Raw genomic sequence first — 18470 nt, 5'->3', positions numbered from 1 at the left:
ATTCACTACCGGCGTTCAGTCTACAATCCCCTGTATAATCCATTGCGTAGTCCACCCTCTGTCCTGCAGTCCACTGTTCGCTACGCAGATCACCATCCCCTATGCAGCTGCTGCCCGCTGCGCAGACTCCCAATGCGCTTTCTGGGAGCGGCTGTCCCCGAGTCTCCCACAGTCTTGATGTCACTGTGAAAGTGAATCGCGCATGTCGCTGCTGCTCCACTTTCTCTCTCCCACCAGAGACTCTTTCTCCTTGATTCGATTTGCTCTGTGAATCATCACGTTTGCTCTGTGAACATCTCCGCCATGGACTCCCAAAAAGTAAGTGTCAGTGTGTTTCAGAAATCCATGCTATCCCTCTGGGGGCTCGGCTTGTCCGGGCACTCTTTAACACTTTCAGTGCAAGTTCTTGGTTAGCCGGCTCTCAGTTGATCGCCATATGATTAAAACAAATTAGATTTTAGTCGTGTATTTGGTACGTGTCCAGCACCAGTGACTATATGTTGCTAAAATAAGACAAGATTAAAATAGCCCAGAGATATATGACAATGTATGTTGGGCCCGCTGTTGGTGTAGGCATCACCGCAGGGTAATGGGATCAGGCTCACAGCAGATCCATGATAATGCCCGCAAACTGTCCGCTGTTTCTCACCCCTTCCTGCTTCTTAAACCTATCAAATACACTTTACATCTTCATTTTTTCTATAAGGATATTAATTATTGCACGTTTGTCATTTGTTAAATGTAGTTGTTACTGTGTGAGCACTTTAATGTGCTCATAACTATATGCCGACACCCGTTTTAATGTGTTTTCAGCACCAGTATGGTGTTTGTTCTCACTGTCCTTCAGTTACTATCATTACTCTTTACTAGTATATTTAAGCATCTCAACAGGTGCACAGAGAAACCAAAGAATGGGTCATGACTTTATATTGTAGTGTAACTCTTTTTCAGTTAGTCGCCTGGTGAATGTGAAACTCTGAGCTTAATTATTTGTGGATGACTTTCCGTAGTGTTGTTTCTTGTGGGCTCTCGGACCCACGCTGAAATGGTCACGGACAACTGCCCGACCAGGACCCTGCTGGTACATATCATCCTTTCCATTAAGTTTAATTTTGTCCAGTAGTAACATTCTTGAATTTTAGTCATGAAATATCAACAAATATAAACATTTGAAGTTCAAGAATATTTGTGTGCTTTCAATGTAGTCAGGAATGTAGTGTAACATGGATATATGAGCACTACAGTCTCTATAATAAACGGTCACTAAAATTACACATGCATCAAAATACATATTTAGAATATGTAAATGTAACATTAATATTTAAAATGATATTTATACGACGATGAACTATCACCATCATCTTCATCTTTACAATTACAAACACGTTTCCTAAAAAATGTAAGAAATTATATTAGTTTTCACCAAACTTTGCCGCTTTGGATGTGAATGAAAGCTGTTGCTTAGGGATCGCCGGTGAGGGACTTGACGTGTCTTGTCATAATTCAAAAAGCAAAACAAAGGAACATCAATAAAGTCATCAGCGGAATTAAGGTGTGTCGCTCATCATACTACAAATGCACTTATATTTCAAAAATCTGTATGAATTATGTTTTGGTTTCATATAGTTTTCGTAGAGTACAATACATTATGCTCTGTTTAAAAACGTTGTCATGTGCAGCCGTACCTTTAAGTATCTCCTTATGTGTTTTTATCAGTGACTCCCAGATCTTTAATGTTTATGTAAAAATGAAAGGTATTAATAAACTGTGGCAGTTGCACAAAGTTGTCCTCGTTTCAGCTTCCCGGTGCAGAGCATCTGACTTAGCTGCCTTACCTGTCAGTGTTATCCAAAATAAAACGGTGCAAACTCAGTTTGGGGTGGGGGTGGGGGGGGGGGGGTTTACAGAAAAGGCCAGATGACATCATTGCAGTCTGCAGTCATTATTAAGTACCCTGAGGGTAATTAGAACTGTTCATTGCATCCTTTTTTAAGAAGTGAACGCTACAGGCTGGAGGATTGCTTTTCATGGAAAGCACTTGTAAGAAGTGAATTTTAAAGGGATAGAGGATTTCAGTTTGTGGGAAGGTCAATCTTTTGTGCAGAAAGTACAATGAAAAGTGGGCAAGTCCACACACATCACAGCCATTGTCATGAATGCAGGAGGTGCTGTAGTCCAGTGGTCACTGTACACATCCTACTGTGAACTGCAGTTCAGTGCTGCCTCTTTCAAGTTTCTTTCTAGCGTTTTGTATTGCTTGTGTCCTGTTAATCACCTAATCAGTAAGAGGACATCAGAAATAGCCCTCGGTTTCCATCCAGAATTTACTCTGTGTAACTCTCTGGCTTCACTTCTCTGTTAACACTTTAATATTTGCTGTAATATTTTCCTTGCCCATAGCTGGTATGGAGAGGTGGACCTTTGTTTTATCCTGGAATCTTATGGATAGAACCTGTATTTGTCTCTAGCATGTATTTCTGATTTTGCAGTCAATTCCCAGCATTTCCTGTTTTTAAATGACACTGCAGAGATTTTGGCCACATTTCAGCATGTCCGCATAATTTTGGAAACAATCCTGTTTTTCAGAGGTGTCAACAGACATACTGATCGATTCCTTGCTAAATATGCATTTTTTCAGAAATAGAACTAACTACAAGTAAATAATAGTACTTACTGTCTGACTGTGTAGTGTATACTGAGAAGCTGTACTTACCGCCTGACTGTGTAGTTTATACTGAGAAGCTGTACTTCACCACTTGACTGTGTACTGTATACTGAGAAGCTGTACTTCACTACCTGACTGTGTACTGTATACTGAGAAGTTGTACTTCACCACCTGACTGTGTACTGTATACTGAGAAGCTGTACTTACCGCCTGACTGTGTACTGTATACTGAGAAGCTGTACTTCACTACCTGACTGTGTACTGTATACTGAGAAATTATACTTCACCACCTGACTGTGTAGTGTATACTGAGAAGCTGTACTTCACTACCTGACTGTGTACTGTATACTGAGAAGTTGTACTTCACCACCTGACTATGTACTGTATACTGAGAAGCTGTACTTCACTACCTGACTGTGTACTGTATACTGAGAAGCTGTACTTCACCACTTGACTGTGTACTGTATACTGAGAAGCTGTACTTCACTACCTGACTGTGTACTGTATACGGAGAAGCTGTACTTCACCACCTGACTGTGTACTGTATACGGAGAAGCTGTACTTCACCACTTGACTGTGTACTGTATACTGAGAAGCTGTACTTCACCAACTGACTGTGTACTGTACTGTACTGTACGGAGAAGCTGTGCTGAGTCTTTGTGGTGCTCACAGTGACTTAGCCGAGCACCTTGGGTAGCTCACGGTAGCCCTGTGTCATGGGGTTCGGGTTTGGCAAGCCTGTCGATAGGGTCGGAGCCGAAGCTGAGTTTGAGGGGGTTACAAACCTGCTACTTTACTATATGGCTACACGCCTGGCTTACGCTCACATACTGAAGCATCTGCTCTCTCGCCAGGAAGCCCTGCACAGGATAATTACTACATTAGCCAAAAGAAAGGAGGAACTGCACACTTTCATTGAAACACTCAGGTATTCCCTAACAAGTCTGCAGGTGAGTCTGTGGCCAGCATTTCCTGCACAATAAATTGTGGATGGATGTATGTCGAATTTAAGGCAGACCGATGAACACCAATCCAACTGTGTAAGCAGGTACATAATTTACTATTTTGAACACTTTTCTTTTATGTTAGTGTTAATTACCCTACACCATGCTAATACTGTAGGGGTAATACACTCATCAGTTTCTGTGCAGAGAGAAATTGACACTTACAATGACATCATGTATACAGTTTTTTTCTCCCTGGAACTTAGACTTATTGGCGTTTCCCATGGTTTCTCTGAGCGGAGCCATTTCTGTCACATCATAACTGAGCCGGCGAAGCTGAGAGCCTCCTGTGTATAATTAGCGTGCGGCTTTTTCAGCATGACACCCAGTGGGCTGCAGAGTATGTCCACATAAATGCTAGCGAGTCTAAGTGCGGAATCCTCCTAAACTCCAAGGCTATGCAGCAAGTGCCCAAGATAAAACTGATGCGTTTAAAATAATATTGGCTGTTATAGGGCCTATGGAAGGCAGCAGTTTTAATTAAGTATGTTTTTTTTTTTTTTTAGCAGGATAATGGCTGTAGTGAATTCCACCGTGATTAGCTGTTCATAAAGGTCGTATGTGTAACAAATGCATCTGATTTTCACAGAGCAACACCTCGCAAGTGCTGTCTGATCTAGAAGAAGAGTTCGACACGTTATTTTCCATTCTGTATGAGATGAAAGAGAGCATGGCCAACACAGTGAAACAGGAGCAGACACGGAAAATGCAGGAGCTGCAGGTAATGCGAGTCCCCCAGTGTCTCCAGGCTGCGTTTACATGGTGTACATGCCTGACGTCTCAGTTTGGGAGCATCTTTAATATGAAAGCAGACATTTTATATGTCAACGTATAAGAACATCTGAGTTCTATCTACATCTATAAGAGTAGATGAAGTGCTTATTTCTGCATTTACTCCCAACAGATGCTACAGATTATATTGCAAACTTTGACGATTCCATACAAGGTTATTAAAGCCTGCTTCATGCATTGCGCTTGCAGTATAATGTCAGTTTGTGCCCAGATGAAATAGAAACTGAAAAACAATCCCAAAGGCAGGTTGGACTTTATGACAGATTGTCCAATTCCTTTTTAAAATTTCCACTTGTAAAGAGGTGAGTTGCAGCACAGAATCATTTGACCTTTGGGTTAGCATGGTCTAGGGGCGTCGTCAGCCAGCTGACCTTTGACCCTTCCAACCCTATTAGTCCAATGCTAGTGGCTTATGTTCCACTACTCTGCTGCCCTCTAGCTGCGTATCCTCTTGAGATCCAGGAGAGGAAGAAACAAAAACATATTGATTTAAAAATTTTGATTTGATCGAAAGAGGAGGTTGGCAAGGTCACATCGACAAACATGTAACGTTTTCTTAAAGCTCCAACTGTCCTCTTTAAGAAATAACAGGAATTTACAGAGTGGCATGTGCCATATGAGAGATAGGAGCAAAAACATAATATCCTCTACAGGGGACAAAGATGAATTGCTGGACCTCAGGTGGACATGCTGGGTGTGTGTGTATGATGTTGTACAATGTGAAGCAGTCCGTCTGCATTCTAACTAACCTAAATTTCATAATCGTGTGAAATGGGAGCCCTGTAAAAGCCCCTTTTATACCCTGATTATACCACCCACTTTTTCCTTCTTTATAGTCCATTAACTTATAATTCATATATAATGGTTTCCAGTGTTGGGGAAGTTACTCTCAAAGGTAATCTGTTACAGACAGGTCTGTCTTTCATGGATTACGTTTGTGAGTAACTTCTCCAACATTGATGGTTCCGTCGAGTCTATGCTTATATTTATTGCGGAAGTCAGTCTTCATTGTCGCGTTCAACCTCGTTCATTACAGAATCAGCTGACTCAGAGCAGCGGTGCATTGGAGAGCTCGGGCGAGCTGTTAGCCTTCGCCAACAATGCAATGCTCATCAGAGATGGAGAGGACTTCACGAAGGTAGGTGCCTCTTCTGCGTTTTCTCGTCAAAGTGAAGAATAGCAGGGGAGGAAGTGCAGAGGACTGGATGCCTTCGCCGTACCTGCATCTGTAACAGAGTGTGCCTCCATAGCACTCAGAAAAGGAGCATTATTATGGCAGTCTTTTGGCATAGAATGATGTATCGTGCTAAAACATGCTGCATGACATGCTGCAGCGTACTGGTATCGTATCCTGCGGCAGCACATTTTATCAGACTGAAACACACTGATTATGTCAGGCTTTAACGCCTTAGTGGCTGAATAATGAACCAGTTCTTGACTCATTTAGGGTTATGAGTTCTGTTCACCAGCTACACAGGTAACCATCCTACATTCAGACACTGAGCCTCCTGTCATGACAAGAGGTCATGTCACGATAGGTAGCATTTTCTTTTGATTACCGTGGTAGAGTATCGGCATGAGAGGAGATCAGAGTAAAGCCAGTGGTCATCAGCAGGCCAAATGTGATCTCCTGCCAGCTGTGTTGCTCTGGGAGCTTGTTGTTCCCACAGCAAGCGGCAGTGAAGTCCAAGGCTTACTGGGTCTGAGATGTGTGGGTCATCACAGGATAGATCACGGTCCGGATACAGAGAGACAGGAGATGCCTGGGAGGTGTATGACTCACAGAATGACGACGATGGCGCAGTCTAAGCTGATTTCACAACCTGTCGAGAGCATAATTGCAGCAAGTCAATCTAACCTGCTGGTCCAAACAGTGACTTTAACAAAGTCTAATATTCACTGATCATGGTGGGGACCCCTGGTCATCATTAATCTAAAGCTGAGTACCGTTCTTAGATGGAAATACATAGGTACTGTGGATCTGTTAGAAGCCTCACAAACTGGCTTTGGTTTGTCAGAAACGTCCATAAGCCCAACCATGGGCTGCCCCCCCCCACCCAGCTGCTCCCCCCGCAGTGAGCCCTGCAGCAAAAACTGCCGACTATGGATAAATAAGTCAGTGCTTTAACCCATATGTAGCTAAAGTGGTACATGTTGCACTATCTAGGCACTAACTGCATAAGGGGTTACAGCGCTTTACAACATGTTACAGTAGCCCGGCTGAGGGCCTGTTACAGTCCCTTATAACATGTTACAGTGACCAGGCTGAGGGCCTGTTACAGCTCCTTATAACATGTTACAGTGACCAGGCTGAGGGCCTGTTACAGCCCCTTATAACATGTTACAGTAACCAGACTGAGGACCTGTTACAGCCCCTTATAACATGTTACAGTGACCAGGCTGAGAGCCTGTTACAGTCCCTTATAACATGTTACAGTGACCAGGCTGAGGACCTGTTACAGCCCCTTATAACATGTTACAATAGCCAGGCTGAGAGCCTGTTACAGCCCCTTATAACATGTTACGGTAGCCAGGCTGAGGGCCTGTTACAGCCCCTTATAACATGTTACAGTGACCAGGCTGAGAGCCTGTTACAGTCCCTTATAACATGTTACAGTGACCAGGCTGAGGGCCTGTTACAGCCCCTTATAACATGTTACGGTAGCCAGGCTGAGGGCCTGTTACAGCCCCTTATAACATGTTAAAGTAACCAGGCTGAGGGCCTGTTACAGCCCCTTATAACATGTTACGGTAACCAGGCTGAGAGCCTGTTACAGCCCCTTACAACATGTTACGGTAGCCAGGCTGAGGGCCTGTTACAGCCCCTTATAACATGTTACAGTAGCCAGGCTGAGGACCTGTTACAGCCCCTTACAACATGTTACGGTAGCCAGGCTGAGGGCCTGTTACAGCCCCTTATAACATGTTACAGTAGCCAGGCTGAGGGCCTGTTACAGCCCCTTATAACATGTTACAATAGCCAGGCTGAGGGCCTGTTACAGCCCCTTATAACATGTTACAGTAGCCAGGCTGAGGACCTGTTACAGCCCCTTATAACATGTTACAGTAGCCAGGCTGAGAGTCTGTTACAGTACTTTACAACATGTTGTATCAGTATGTACATGGAGTACAGTTTCTTCTGTTCATTTTTTTGGCCTTTATGTTGATTAGCACAGTGTTTCAGTTGTTTGTCAGATGTAATACTACAGCATCCCTCTCAGTATTGACTTAGTGATCAGGAGAATTGAATCCAAGTCAGAGGTGTCTGGAGAGTCAGGCCTGGCAAAGGCAGACAGTGTCACCTGCTTCCACGAAATAGTCAGAGGCTCTTGCAAGTGTATTGGCCGTCAGTCTGGCTGCTCAGGCCCCTCCCACACGTACAGCTACACTAACGCTCCATCTCCTTCTTTTTCTGCCCCCCTTCAAAGGCCGCCAAACACATCAGAGATAGGTACTGTACACGCCCCCCCCCCACTTCTGCTTGGTTTGGTCTGCAGGCTGCTACCTCGTGATGCTGTGCCTGCCGCTGTTTAAGAACCACTGCCCCCCCCCCACTCCCCCCACTCCCCCATGCCTCACAGGGGTCACCTTGAAGTGATGATGCCTGTACCTTAACGCTGTGCTGGCTTCTCCCGCATGCTGTCCTCTTCTCTAATAGTGCTACCCAAGAGTAGTGAGTGACTCCTAATATATGGGGAATAAGCCGTATTCTTACCTGGTGGAACTGATCTGGAACTGATCTAGAACTGATCTGGAACTGATCATAACAGGCTGTTATGGAATCTGAAGGAAGCCTGTTATTTTTTAATGGATAACTCTAACCAAGCAAGAATGAGCAAAAATAAATTAGTGTAACAACCATTATTAAACTGGCATTGGCTTAAAGAATTAATATAATAAAATGTGCATGATTTGTTACTTGTATATAATTGAGGGTTAAAGGTACGTCCTATTGCCAGTTACCCTGGCTGTATCAAAGACGCATGGTTTTCATTTGAAAGACGTTGTAATTTAATGACATGGTGTGCCAAGTCGTACATTAAAATAATGTGTTTTTTTATTTGTTTTCAAACTTGAGAAATGCTACCTGTGTTTTTACATGTGATCGGTGCTGTATAATTTTGGCATTTCGTGGCATTAAAATTAATTCTTATAATGATGTTCTTTTCTCCTGACCTTGAGTGAACAGAGTGCAGAGGGTGATAAAGGACAAAAGCTAGAAAAGTTTGTGAATACGAAGCCCTTAATTAGATAGTGGGCTTGGATCTTATGACATCGAGGCTTAGCTGAGAGTCCATGGTTCTCAAACTGAGACCTTGGTTGATAAAACAACTGAATTAAACAAATCATTCAGAGTTCGTTCGGATTCATTCGAGGCTTCAGGCTCATGACGCAGTCATAACGGCATTGGGACCAGTTTAGACAAACTATCCGTAGTTGCCCATCTTATGGTGCAATTACACATATTTTCCACAAGATGTCAGTATAAGTCTATGTAACATGCAGTAAACTGTTCCTGTTTCAAGTGTTTTATTAATGTCTTTTCGTTGGGTGATTACATAAAATAATTACCTGTCAGGTTCACTAATGGGGCACACACACTGACACACCATTGGATCGTGGAATGCAGCTCAAACACACAGTGAAAATCAAACCTCACACACATACATGACCAGGAATCAAACAGCATCATCAACCCATTCTGAACATGTTATTTTCCACTAAAACGTTCATTATGTTTCTTGACATGCAAAAAAGAATGAAACATGTAATACAGTATGCTAGACGGGAGATTTGGTACATTTTACAACCACACTCTGTTTTGTCATGATATGTTTAATGTAGATATTATTTACTCAATAATGTTAAAATACATTCAACATGTTGTTAATGTTAAAATGCATTCAAAGATATAGCTCTGGAAAAGAATTAAGAGACCACTTTATATATTTGAACAAATCTACATTTTTAAATCCTGGTTTAATCGTTTGTCTGCGGGCAGAAGGCTATGCTGAGCAGCAGGTTGCTTCCAGGCTCAAAATTTCTAAGACAGCAGCACAAAAGAATAAGGTGAAGCAGGAGACACTGGGAACGACCAGAAACCAGCCAGGTAAAGGGCGGAAGCAATTTTCTAATGCCAGAGAAAGGCCGTCAATTTATCCAACAGTGCCTCATGAATCATACGATGACATCAAGTGACCTTCAAAATGAATGGGAGACAATAAATGCAGGTGTGAAGTGCACTGCTAGGACAGTGCGTATTAGGCTCCTAGAAGCAGGACTGAAGAAACATAAAGCAAGTAAGACACTCTATTAATGAGATGCAAGGAAGAGCCAGATTGGAGTTTGCAAAAAATATGTGTATTTTACGCAGAAGAGTACCCATAAATGGATAAATGTGAAAATAAAGATTTTGCTGTGGTCTCTTAATTTTTTCCAGTGCTGTACACAGTAGACCTAACATCCTAGATATTTTAATAGTTTTATCTAATCTTGCTCTTTAATAGTTTCAACGATTTTTGTTACGCGTATAAACAGGACAAGCCATTAAATAGCACCCGAATAAGGCCAAGATGTTTTTCTTGGAGCCTAGAGCGGCCATCTTGGTTTCAGCTATATCTCCCAAACCGCTTTTTTAATTGTTAAATTTTAGTGGAATTACAAATTTGTCCAAGACACGCTATATGGTGGCACTGTTTAAAGAAAGAAAGACTGGGACTGTAGACCAAGGGCTGTAGCACTGCCAACCCTGAATCCCGCCATATTCGACCGTGTCCCGCAGCACGCAGTTCCCCGCAAGCTCCTGCTGACTCGCTTATCGCACACGGGTCACACCTTAGTAAGGCTATTTTGCTGGGCCTGTCAACACGAGGTCCTCACGGAAATGTAAACGATATCTATCAGACATTAATGAAAACGTAACTGTGTGACAGCAGCATGCACGAGCTCTCTGTCGGGGTTATGCTAATCCCTTTAGCGTGCGCAAGAGAACACTGCTTTGCTGGAAATGCTTCACAGGTGTCGTGTGAGCCCTTTCTGTTCTGGTCCGGGAAGCGCTGTGACCGTCTCGCGCACTTCTGTCATTCAAGGGTGACTGTGGCTCCAGCGTTCCGTCACACCATGAAGCTGAAAGCTACAGCGAACATGTCGTACCTGATGGTCGATTTCTCTGAAGAGAGACGAATGCTGGAAAAGCTTAGCTTTCTTCCCGGTAAATGCACCAACCTTACACCCCCAGAGTGGACTGCGCAGTGAATCCAAGCATATTTACTGAAATGCTGTTTGGTGTTTACCTCTGTACTATTGTTCTTCTCTTTGCTACACTTCCGACACACCATGACAACATACTTAGAAGCAGTAAATTTTATCCTCAATTAATTGCAAGCTATAAGGAACTAGATCGCATCAAAGGTCAGGCTAGTTTGTGTCTTTGATCGTTAGACATAAATTTCATTAATGCGTGTCTGCAACTATGTTTCAGTGCCCAGAGCACCAGAGATTGATGTGACGGGCTGCCTTGTTACCGACAACACAGTGACAGTTGCATGGAGAATGCCAGTGGAAGACAGCAAGATCGATCGCTATATTCTGGAGTATCGGAAAACAAATCACGAAGGACTGCCTAGAGTGAAAGACGAAAACTGCTGGGAGGTGGTGGATGATGTGAAGGTTACAAAATTCACACTGACAGGTACGTCACAGCACACTTTGTAAGTTCTATTAGAGAAAACTGTCTGCCAGTGGTTATATAATGCAGCCTGGCACATATTCCCATTTTCTCTTGTGTTTTATGTGTCTCTGGGAAACCTTACAAAGTACCATGTGGAGAAATTCTTCTTTCAGGGTTAAAATTTGATTCTGAGTTCATGAACTTCCGTATACGAGCATGCAACAAGGCAGCAGTTGGAGACTACTCTGATCCCGTCACCTTAGAGACAAGAGGTCAGGGTTGCTCTTCAGTCACATTTTAATATATGTCATGCCATCCAGATAATGTTTCTCATTATGAAGCAGTGATGGATGCTGTGAAGTAAAACACGGAGAGTCAACGCTGCCGCTTTTGCACTCTTTACATCTAGCTTTTAATTTCAACTTGGATGCCACATCCTCACACCTCAACCTGAAAGTCGAGGACCAAAGGGTTGAATGGGACCCACAGTCTGGCAAACTGGAAAGCAAAGTCAAAGGCAAAGAGAACAAGGGCAGGTAACAGCTCATCAGATACGCTTCCTTTTACACACATTGGCAAATTTGAATATTTCCCTCACAGAAAAAAACAAGCTCTTATTTAAACCTGGAAATCAAAACCTCAACAACTGTATTAGCTTATTATGTAATCTGTTAATTAGACTTGCATCTAATATTTAGGTTAGGCCCGGGGTTTACTGGGTGCATATCCCAGAATCCTCAGGGGTGGCGCCGTGCACAGACAGGGAAGTTGACATTTGGGAAGAAATGTTTTTCTACTATTGCTGCATTTCATTTGTATTAGTTGCTGTCCCTGGGGGACCTCATATTGAAAAACAGTGTATTACTTCTACAAGATCAGCTCACGAGTTCAGCCCGGGTTCGATTGGCTTTGGCTTGCACTGGAAACAGAGATCCAGCCTGTAATGATAACTGTGTGAGGGAGCAGCAGTTTCGTCCGTTACATGTTGACTTTACAGAAGGAAAACTATCTATTTTTGTGGTTTCATTCAGGTATTTAGTAATATTATACTCAAAGATTCCCTGTAAAAGCAAACACGTGGATCTTGTGATTTTTTTTTTCCAGGCTCTTGGTTTCTTCTGACTGTCCAGGAGCTTATTTGATTCTTATTAGTAATAAAATGCAGTTTTATTCCCTGTATTATCCAGCTTTAGCCTTAGAAGGGAAGAACAGCACAGCTGCACACACACAGTCTGGTTATTCTGCTGGTGCTTGAGTTCTGTGTACTGACACTGATTGTGATCAATGACTAACAGCTAGTCAGAATTACCTGGATTGTGGTCTTTGTTGATATTTTTATGGCTAACAAGTAATTAACGTTGGCCAGCTTGGAATCACTGGTACTTAATGGATGATTGGTTTTCATTGATGTTAACTGGGATTTCATCTATTTTTGTTGGCTAATGGATATTGACAAGCTTGGAATCTTTGGTAGCTAACAGCTAATTGATGTTGGCCAGGTAGCTAACTATATTAACTAACAACTAATCAATAAAATAGTACTGCCTTGTTCTGTCTTTCTGTCCGCAGTGGTGGAACAGCATCACCCAGCAGAACCAGGCCTACCTCACGAGCACCTGCACCGAGGGGGAGAGACCGGTTTACTGGGGAGTCTTACACAGTACTGGGTAATCATTCCCCAACAGCATATAATATGTGACTGTACATGTAATGTATGTAATACGTCACCTTGTGTTTCATTTATTTTTGATAAATACTGAAGGCCCATTCGAGCTTTGAATAATATATCCTATACCAATAGGACACTAATATATGCTGCTGGCTTGCGTTGCATCCATTTTTTTGTTGAGTAGAATGCAAACATTACTATAAATATGCAGAATGAGTCAAAGTAATGGGGCAGCATGGTGGTGCAGTGGTTAGCACTGTTGCCTCACACCTCTGGGATCCAGGTTCGAGTCTCCGCCTGGGTCACATGTGTGTGGAGTTTGCATGGTCTCCCCATGTCGTCGTGGGGTTTCCTCCGGGTACTCCGGTTTCCCCTCACAGTCCAAAAACATGCTGAGGCTAATTGGAGTTGCTCAATTGCCCGTAGGTGTGCATGTGTGAGTGAATGGTGTGTGAGTGTGCCCTGCGATGGGCTGGCCCCCCCATCCTGGGTTGTTCCCCGCCTCGTGCCCATTGTTTCCGGGATAGACTCCGGACCCCCCGCGACCCAGTAGGATAAGCGGTTTGGAAAATGGATGGATGAAGTCAAAGTAATGAACAGATCAGTAAACTTTATACGATCTATTTACTTACCTTTCTGGCAAAAGTTCAATGTCTTGGCGAAAGAAGAGTTTGTGCTGCTTTAGGTCTGCGGAGGATTGTTCGCAGTGAAGTTTTCTGTAGCCTTACATCGGCGTTCATTCCATCCTCAGGTGACAAAAGTATTTCCAGTGGACAGCACTACTGGGAAGTGAAGGCAATGAAGGACTATAAGTCTTATAGTGTGGGAGTGGCCTACAAGAACTTCGGCAAGTTTGACCAGCTGGGGAAGACGAACAGTTCATGGTGCATCCATGTCAACACCTGGCTACAGACATCTTTAGCTGCCAAGCACAACAACAAGACGAAAAGTCTTGAAGTCCCAGTTCCGGATGGGATTGGCGTCTGCTGCGATTTAGACAGAGGTAAGGATGGGGAAAGTCATACGGCAGTATTATTCTAATACTACTTTCAATATGCAGATATGTTGTTGGTTGAACAGCTATTTGTCCAACTCCATCCACTGTCTATAGCCCCGTACTCAATGCAGGGTTGGGGTGGGCCTGAAGTCTGCTGCAGGATGCACTGCACGGTACTTAGTAGTTCAGGTTTAAGCAGGGAACTTTGCCTGCCTCTTCCAGCATTTCTGTGCCCTTCTTCCATCAGACACTGCTCCCGAAGCCAGGATTTCATGAAGCTGATAAAAAGAAAGCAGTGAGACTGCAATACATGCGAAACCTCTGCGATGACAGCTGCAGCCAGTAGCAGTCACAGAACAATTACTGTGGGCTGCCCTGGTTTTGATTTTAAATTCACAGAAAGTCTCAGGTTTTCATTTGCCTTAGGATCTGTTTACGTGGGGCAGCTTATGTTACATTACCTGTTCATACTTGCGTTGGATACGTCGCTGGGCTATTGTTCAGTAAAACCCCTGGGACTCGAAGTTAACATTCTTAACCAACCGTTCCAACCATTCTGAACCATTCCAGAATCGCAAATGATGTTTGCCCAAACCTTAAATTGTACACTGAATGAAAATAAATAGTCTAGGGTGAGATTTTCATGGCCTGCAGTGTTGTGGGGTGTGCTCTGGGTGTAAGAATATTATAAACTAAGGTACTTATTTTAGTTTCACTTTCAGTAATCTCCTGTTTTTCCTCTCAGGGATCACTTGTTTGGCATCTAAGGTGCACCGTGTTTTGTTCCAAGCAAAGCTGCAGTATATTTGCTTACTTTCTGCTGCTAATGAGATGGTTTCCTTTGACTTTCCATTGCAGGGTCTTCAGCTCGACGTATGTCTTAGCGTAATGCAAGTTTATGGTGATCGGGTTGCTTGTCCATAATCATGGAATTTCTGTTAATAGACATCACGAATGCTGTGTTTGATCTCCATCTATATATGTTTGTGTGCATATGTGTGTGTGTTTGTGTACTTTTTGGCAGTACATTCTAAAGAAGGAATTTCCCTGTACTGTGTACACATTAGCAACTGACCTCAATGCCCCAGCATTGGTGAATCAATTGCTGTTCTGAAGCCTGGTTTTCTTGTCAGATTTAAACCCAGAAAAATAACAGCTGGCCACTAACAGTAGACGGACATCAGACACAACATGAGAGACCTACCTGTTCCCCGGCTTCAACTGAACTCTTGGCACCACCTTAGGGATGTGGTGAAGGTTTGTGGTCTTAAGCGCTGCATTGGACGTGATCATGTGACATGTTGTCTTCCTCCAGGTCAGCTGTCCTTTTACAATGCAGAAAATAAACAGTTACTCCACACATTCAAGACTAAATTCATCCAGCCTGTTTTACCCGCTTTTATGGTGAGTTTTGGTATAACCCACATATGCTACAGAATGGACCGGATGTTCTCTTTAAGAATGTACCATTATCTCCGTGGGGGTGCTCACTACCTATCTCTGGAGGCAGAGTCAGGTCGCATGACTGCTTCGTACCTTCATTCCTCTTGGGTGTTCTTTTCCAAAAATCTCCATGTGTTCAGTCCCAACATTCTGAATGCTGCAACTGATGCATATCAGCAAAAAAGAAAATCATAGAATTATGTGTTTTTGTCTTCATAGCCTCCCTACAAAATGATCACTTAATATAGCATCCTTCTCCTGTGAAACTGTCTAGATTTGGCAGTAAAGAACATAGGGGCCGCTGTCATTAGATGCTGTGGAGGCTCTCATGGGAGGATGTCTGTTTGTGAGATCAGAGGCACATAAAATGTTTTCAGATGCAGAGAAACACTGGCTATATGGTAATGGTTTTTCCACGAGTCAAATGTTGTCTGAAAACGACAGCAGTAATCTTGAAGAAAGTCTCGCGCTGACCTGCACTAATGGCACTGCCATCATCTTCATCCTGTTTAATAGATGCACGTGTCTCCTGCAGGTGTGGTGTGGAGCGCTGGTGCTCTCCACGGGCTTGCAGGTTCCCAGGGTCATTGGGGGCGTCCAGAAGACTGACAAGGTCTCAGAGGCTCCAGCGGCCCCAGCGGCCACTGTGGCACCGAGATTTAGCTGACAGAATCTCACTTCCTAAATCCTCGCAAGGCGCGCCCCTTCTGTCAGCTTTTGACGGCCTGAGTGGCACAAATGAGAGCCGCATAATCAGGAATGCTGTCTAACGAATGAGGGAGTATAGAGCAAGAGGGAGCTTAAGAAGGAGCTTTTTTACAGTTTGTGAATCAACCAGCCTATGTGTATTTGTACTATTTATACTGTATAAACAGTAAGTCTCTTTTCAGTGTATATGTGTGTGTGTGTGTGTTATGTACAGTTTATATTACATTGTGGGGACATTAATGTGATAAAAAATCTTTTATATTTTATTACATTTTTTTGGGCCCCACAAAGAGATTTTTTATTTAAAAAAAATCCGTGACTGCAATGAAAAAACTAAAAATCAAAAGTCCTGTTTTTTATTTGGTTACTTATGGTTACGTTTAGGGCTGGGTAGGGTTAAGGTTGTCATTGTTGGGATTAGTGTTTTTCCAAAAGAAATTAACAGACAGTCCCAACACAGATATCAATACAAATGTGTGTGTGTGTGTGTGTGTGTGTGTGTGTGTGTGTGTGCGTGTGTGCGTGTGTGTGTGCGTGTGTGTGGAACTGCAGAGGTGGAAATTTCAGGTCCAGAAAGTAAAACTCCAGTAGAAGATTTTGTTTCAACCAACCATTTGAGTATAAAGAGTCACAGTCACAGAGGACTCAGCTGCTTGGTTGAAGCAAAATCTTGGACTGGATTTTTACTTTCTGTGCCTGAAATTTCAACCTCTGCTGAACAGTATCCAGATACTGTACTCAGTACTTGAATATATGTTAAAAAAAATGTTTCTCTAGATGCTCTGCTCCATCACTAGAGCAGTACTCAGATACTGTACTCAGTATTTCACCAGACAGTCTTCATTCTGGCTGGAACAAACTGCAGACATCACAGAAGATTAGTAAGGCAACATTTTGACATTTATATGTTTCTTTTTTTGTTGTGCTTGCATGACCCACGACCTGAAACTCTCACCATTTTTCTTGAAGCACAAATATGAATGTGCCTTTGGATTATAGCAGGGGTCACCGACATGGAAAGCATGTTTCTTATACATGAAGTTTAGATAAGTTTAGGAGGGCGTTTGAAACTGGTAGCCCTTCATATAGCTCAGTACTCGTGAAGTAGCTCTCAGTTTCAAAAAGATTGGTGACCCCTGGATTATAGAATATGAGCCTTTGAACTGAGGGCCGTTGAGCAGATTTTCATCAATCACAGTGTTCCCAATAATTATTAAAATGTTGTATAAACCAGGAGAATTAATAACAATTATATTTCATTCCAAATAATTGTAATTATGCAATTTTAACAACAGAACTCACAGTTGGGATGACATTACTTTAAAGCTAAATGGAACTGTGTATGATCAGCCATGCTGTACTTGGCAGTCTGAGACAAGCTGATCACATGACTGATCACATGACTCTTTCTCCTGCTCAACAAGCTGGGCCGGCCCTCCTCATTTACCAACAACACCAAACATTCCAGTGATCTATTTTGGTGCCTTTGCCAGGGCTGACGTGCACTGAACTGTACAGCTTTGTCTAGGAGCAGCAGGCACAGGCAGATGAGCAAACATTTCTGTCAGAGAGCAACGTGGGATTGCAGACGATGCCTTCAGCTATGACACACCATCATACTTCCACAAGCCGGAATTCTTGTGGAGTTTCATAGGTGCTACACATATAGACACCCCAAGGCCAACCTCTGTGTTTTCTGCTGCCGATGATGCGGGCAGATTTAAGGAGATGGCCAGCCGCTTGTCATTCCTACCATGACACCTAGGAATGACGACACTGCATGGGATCCGCCATGGCACCCCTGAAAATATACCTAGTACAAGTGCATTTTCAAAACATACAAGTTAGACCAGTGACCTCATTTCCAGTTAAAAGTACACGTTTAGCTGAGCATGACACTGCATGTTCACATCTATTATACACATCCTTGGCACAGTGATCGGTGAGAATGAGCCCTAAAATTTTAAATGGGTTGCCTTCTTAGGGAATGATGAGATCAGTTTGCTGCACATCACCCAAGGAATAACTGGAGTGTTCATGAATATCCTGTCTTTGTATATATCTTGTGAATAAAGCGGTTATTTTTTTTGGACTAAATTAGGCTGATGGTACTAAATGTGGAATCACACAGTGGGTTTAATCCACAGATTTCTTAACTTTATCCTTGTAAAGAAAAACACTATGTCCATTGAGAAGAATGGCAGAGAAAGATTGTAGATGTAACAAAGTTCACTGAACCCTGATAAGTTAATTAAATTCATTACCTTTTACAATCTCTCCAATTTCATTTTCATTAACCATATGCCTTCACTAGGACTCATTGCTACTTGTCACCCTCTGCTGTGACACCAAACATTTTGCTCCCTTGGTCTCGGCACAAAGGAATGTCTGATTTGCATCTCGGTGCCAATGACATCTGAGAAGGTTGCAAAGACCAATTAGAATATGAAAGATCAAAACTGATTGAGGGAATAGTGTAATCTTACCAGTATGTTCCCAGAGTTTCTGTCTCATATTTTATA

General features: G+C 42.8%; 1 protein-coding gene across 5 annotated transcripts; it reads left to right on the top strand.

The window, feature by feature from the left end:
• Window positions 1-155: 155 nt before the first annotated feature.
• Window positions 156-18221, top strand: fsd1l (fibronectin type III and SPRY domain containing 1-like). 5 transcript variants are annotated; one of them, XM_049018740.1, is made up of 13 exons: window positions 156-318; window positions 3520-3615; window positions 4259-4390; window positions 5498-5599; window positions 7890-7912; window positions 10551-10672; window positions 10943-11152; window positions 11305-11403; window positions 11541-11667; window positions 12701-12798; window positions 13552-13803; window positions 15113-15201; window positions 15776-18221. In XM_049018740.1, exons 1-13 carry the CDS (start codon window positions 304-306, stop codon window positions 15905-15907), a joined length of 1497 nt encoding a protein of 498 aa, XP_048874697.1. In that variant the 5' UTR covers window positions 156-303; the 3' UTR covers window positions 15908-18221. The 5 variants fall into 5 exon arrangements, with proteins under 5 accessions (XP_048874697.1, XP_048874695.1, XP_048874700.1 ...); XM_049018738.1 differs by having other exon boundaries at window positions 15113-15889; XM_049018743.1 differs by lacking the exon at window positions 15776-18221 and having other exon boundaries at window positions 14931-15239.
• Window positions 18222-18470: the final 249 nt, after the last annotated feature.

The sequence above is a fragment of the Brienomyrus brachyistius genome, chromosome 7 (genome assembly GCF_023856365.1).
Source record: "Brienomyrus brachyistius isolate T26 chromosome 7, BBRACH_0.4, whole genome shotgun sequence".
NCBI classification, from domain to species: Eukaryota; Metazoa; Chordata; class Actinopteri; order Osteoglossiformes; family Mormyridae; genus Brienomyrus; species Brienomyrus brachyistius.
The sequence above is the reverse complement of the archived record's forward strand: the minus strand, read 5'-3'. Positions and strand labels throughout refer to the sequence as shown.

Bases quoted from the DNA above. Each gene is read 5' to 3' on its own strand.
- fsd1l (XM_049018738.1), top strand. The intron at 4,391-5,497 runs GTAATGCGAGTC...CGTTCATTACAG, and splicing joins GGAAAATGCAGGAGCTGCAG to AATCAGCTGACTCAGAGCAG. The intron at 12,799-13,551 runs GTAATCATTCCC...TTCCATCCTCAG, and splicing joins GGAGTCTTACACAGTACTGG to GTGACAAAAGTATTTCCAGT.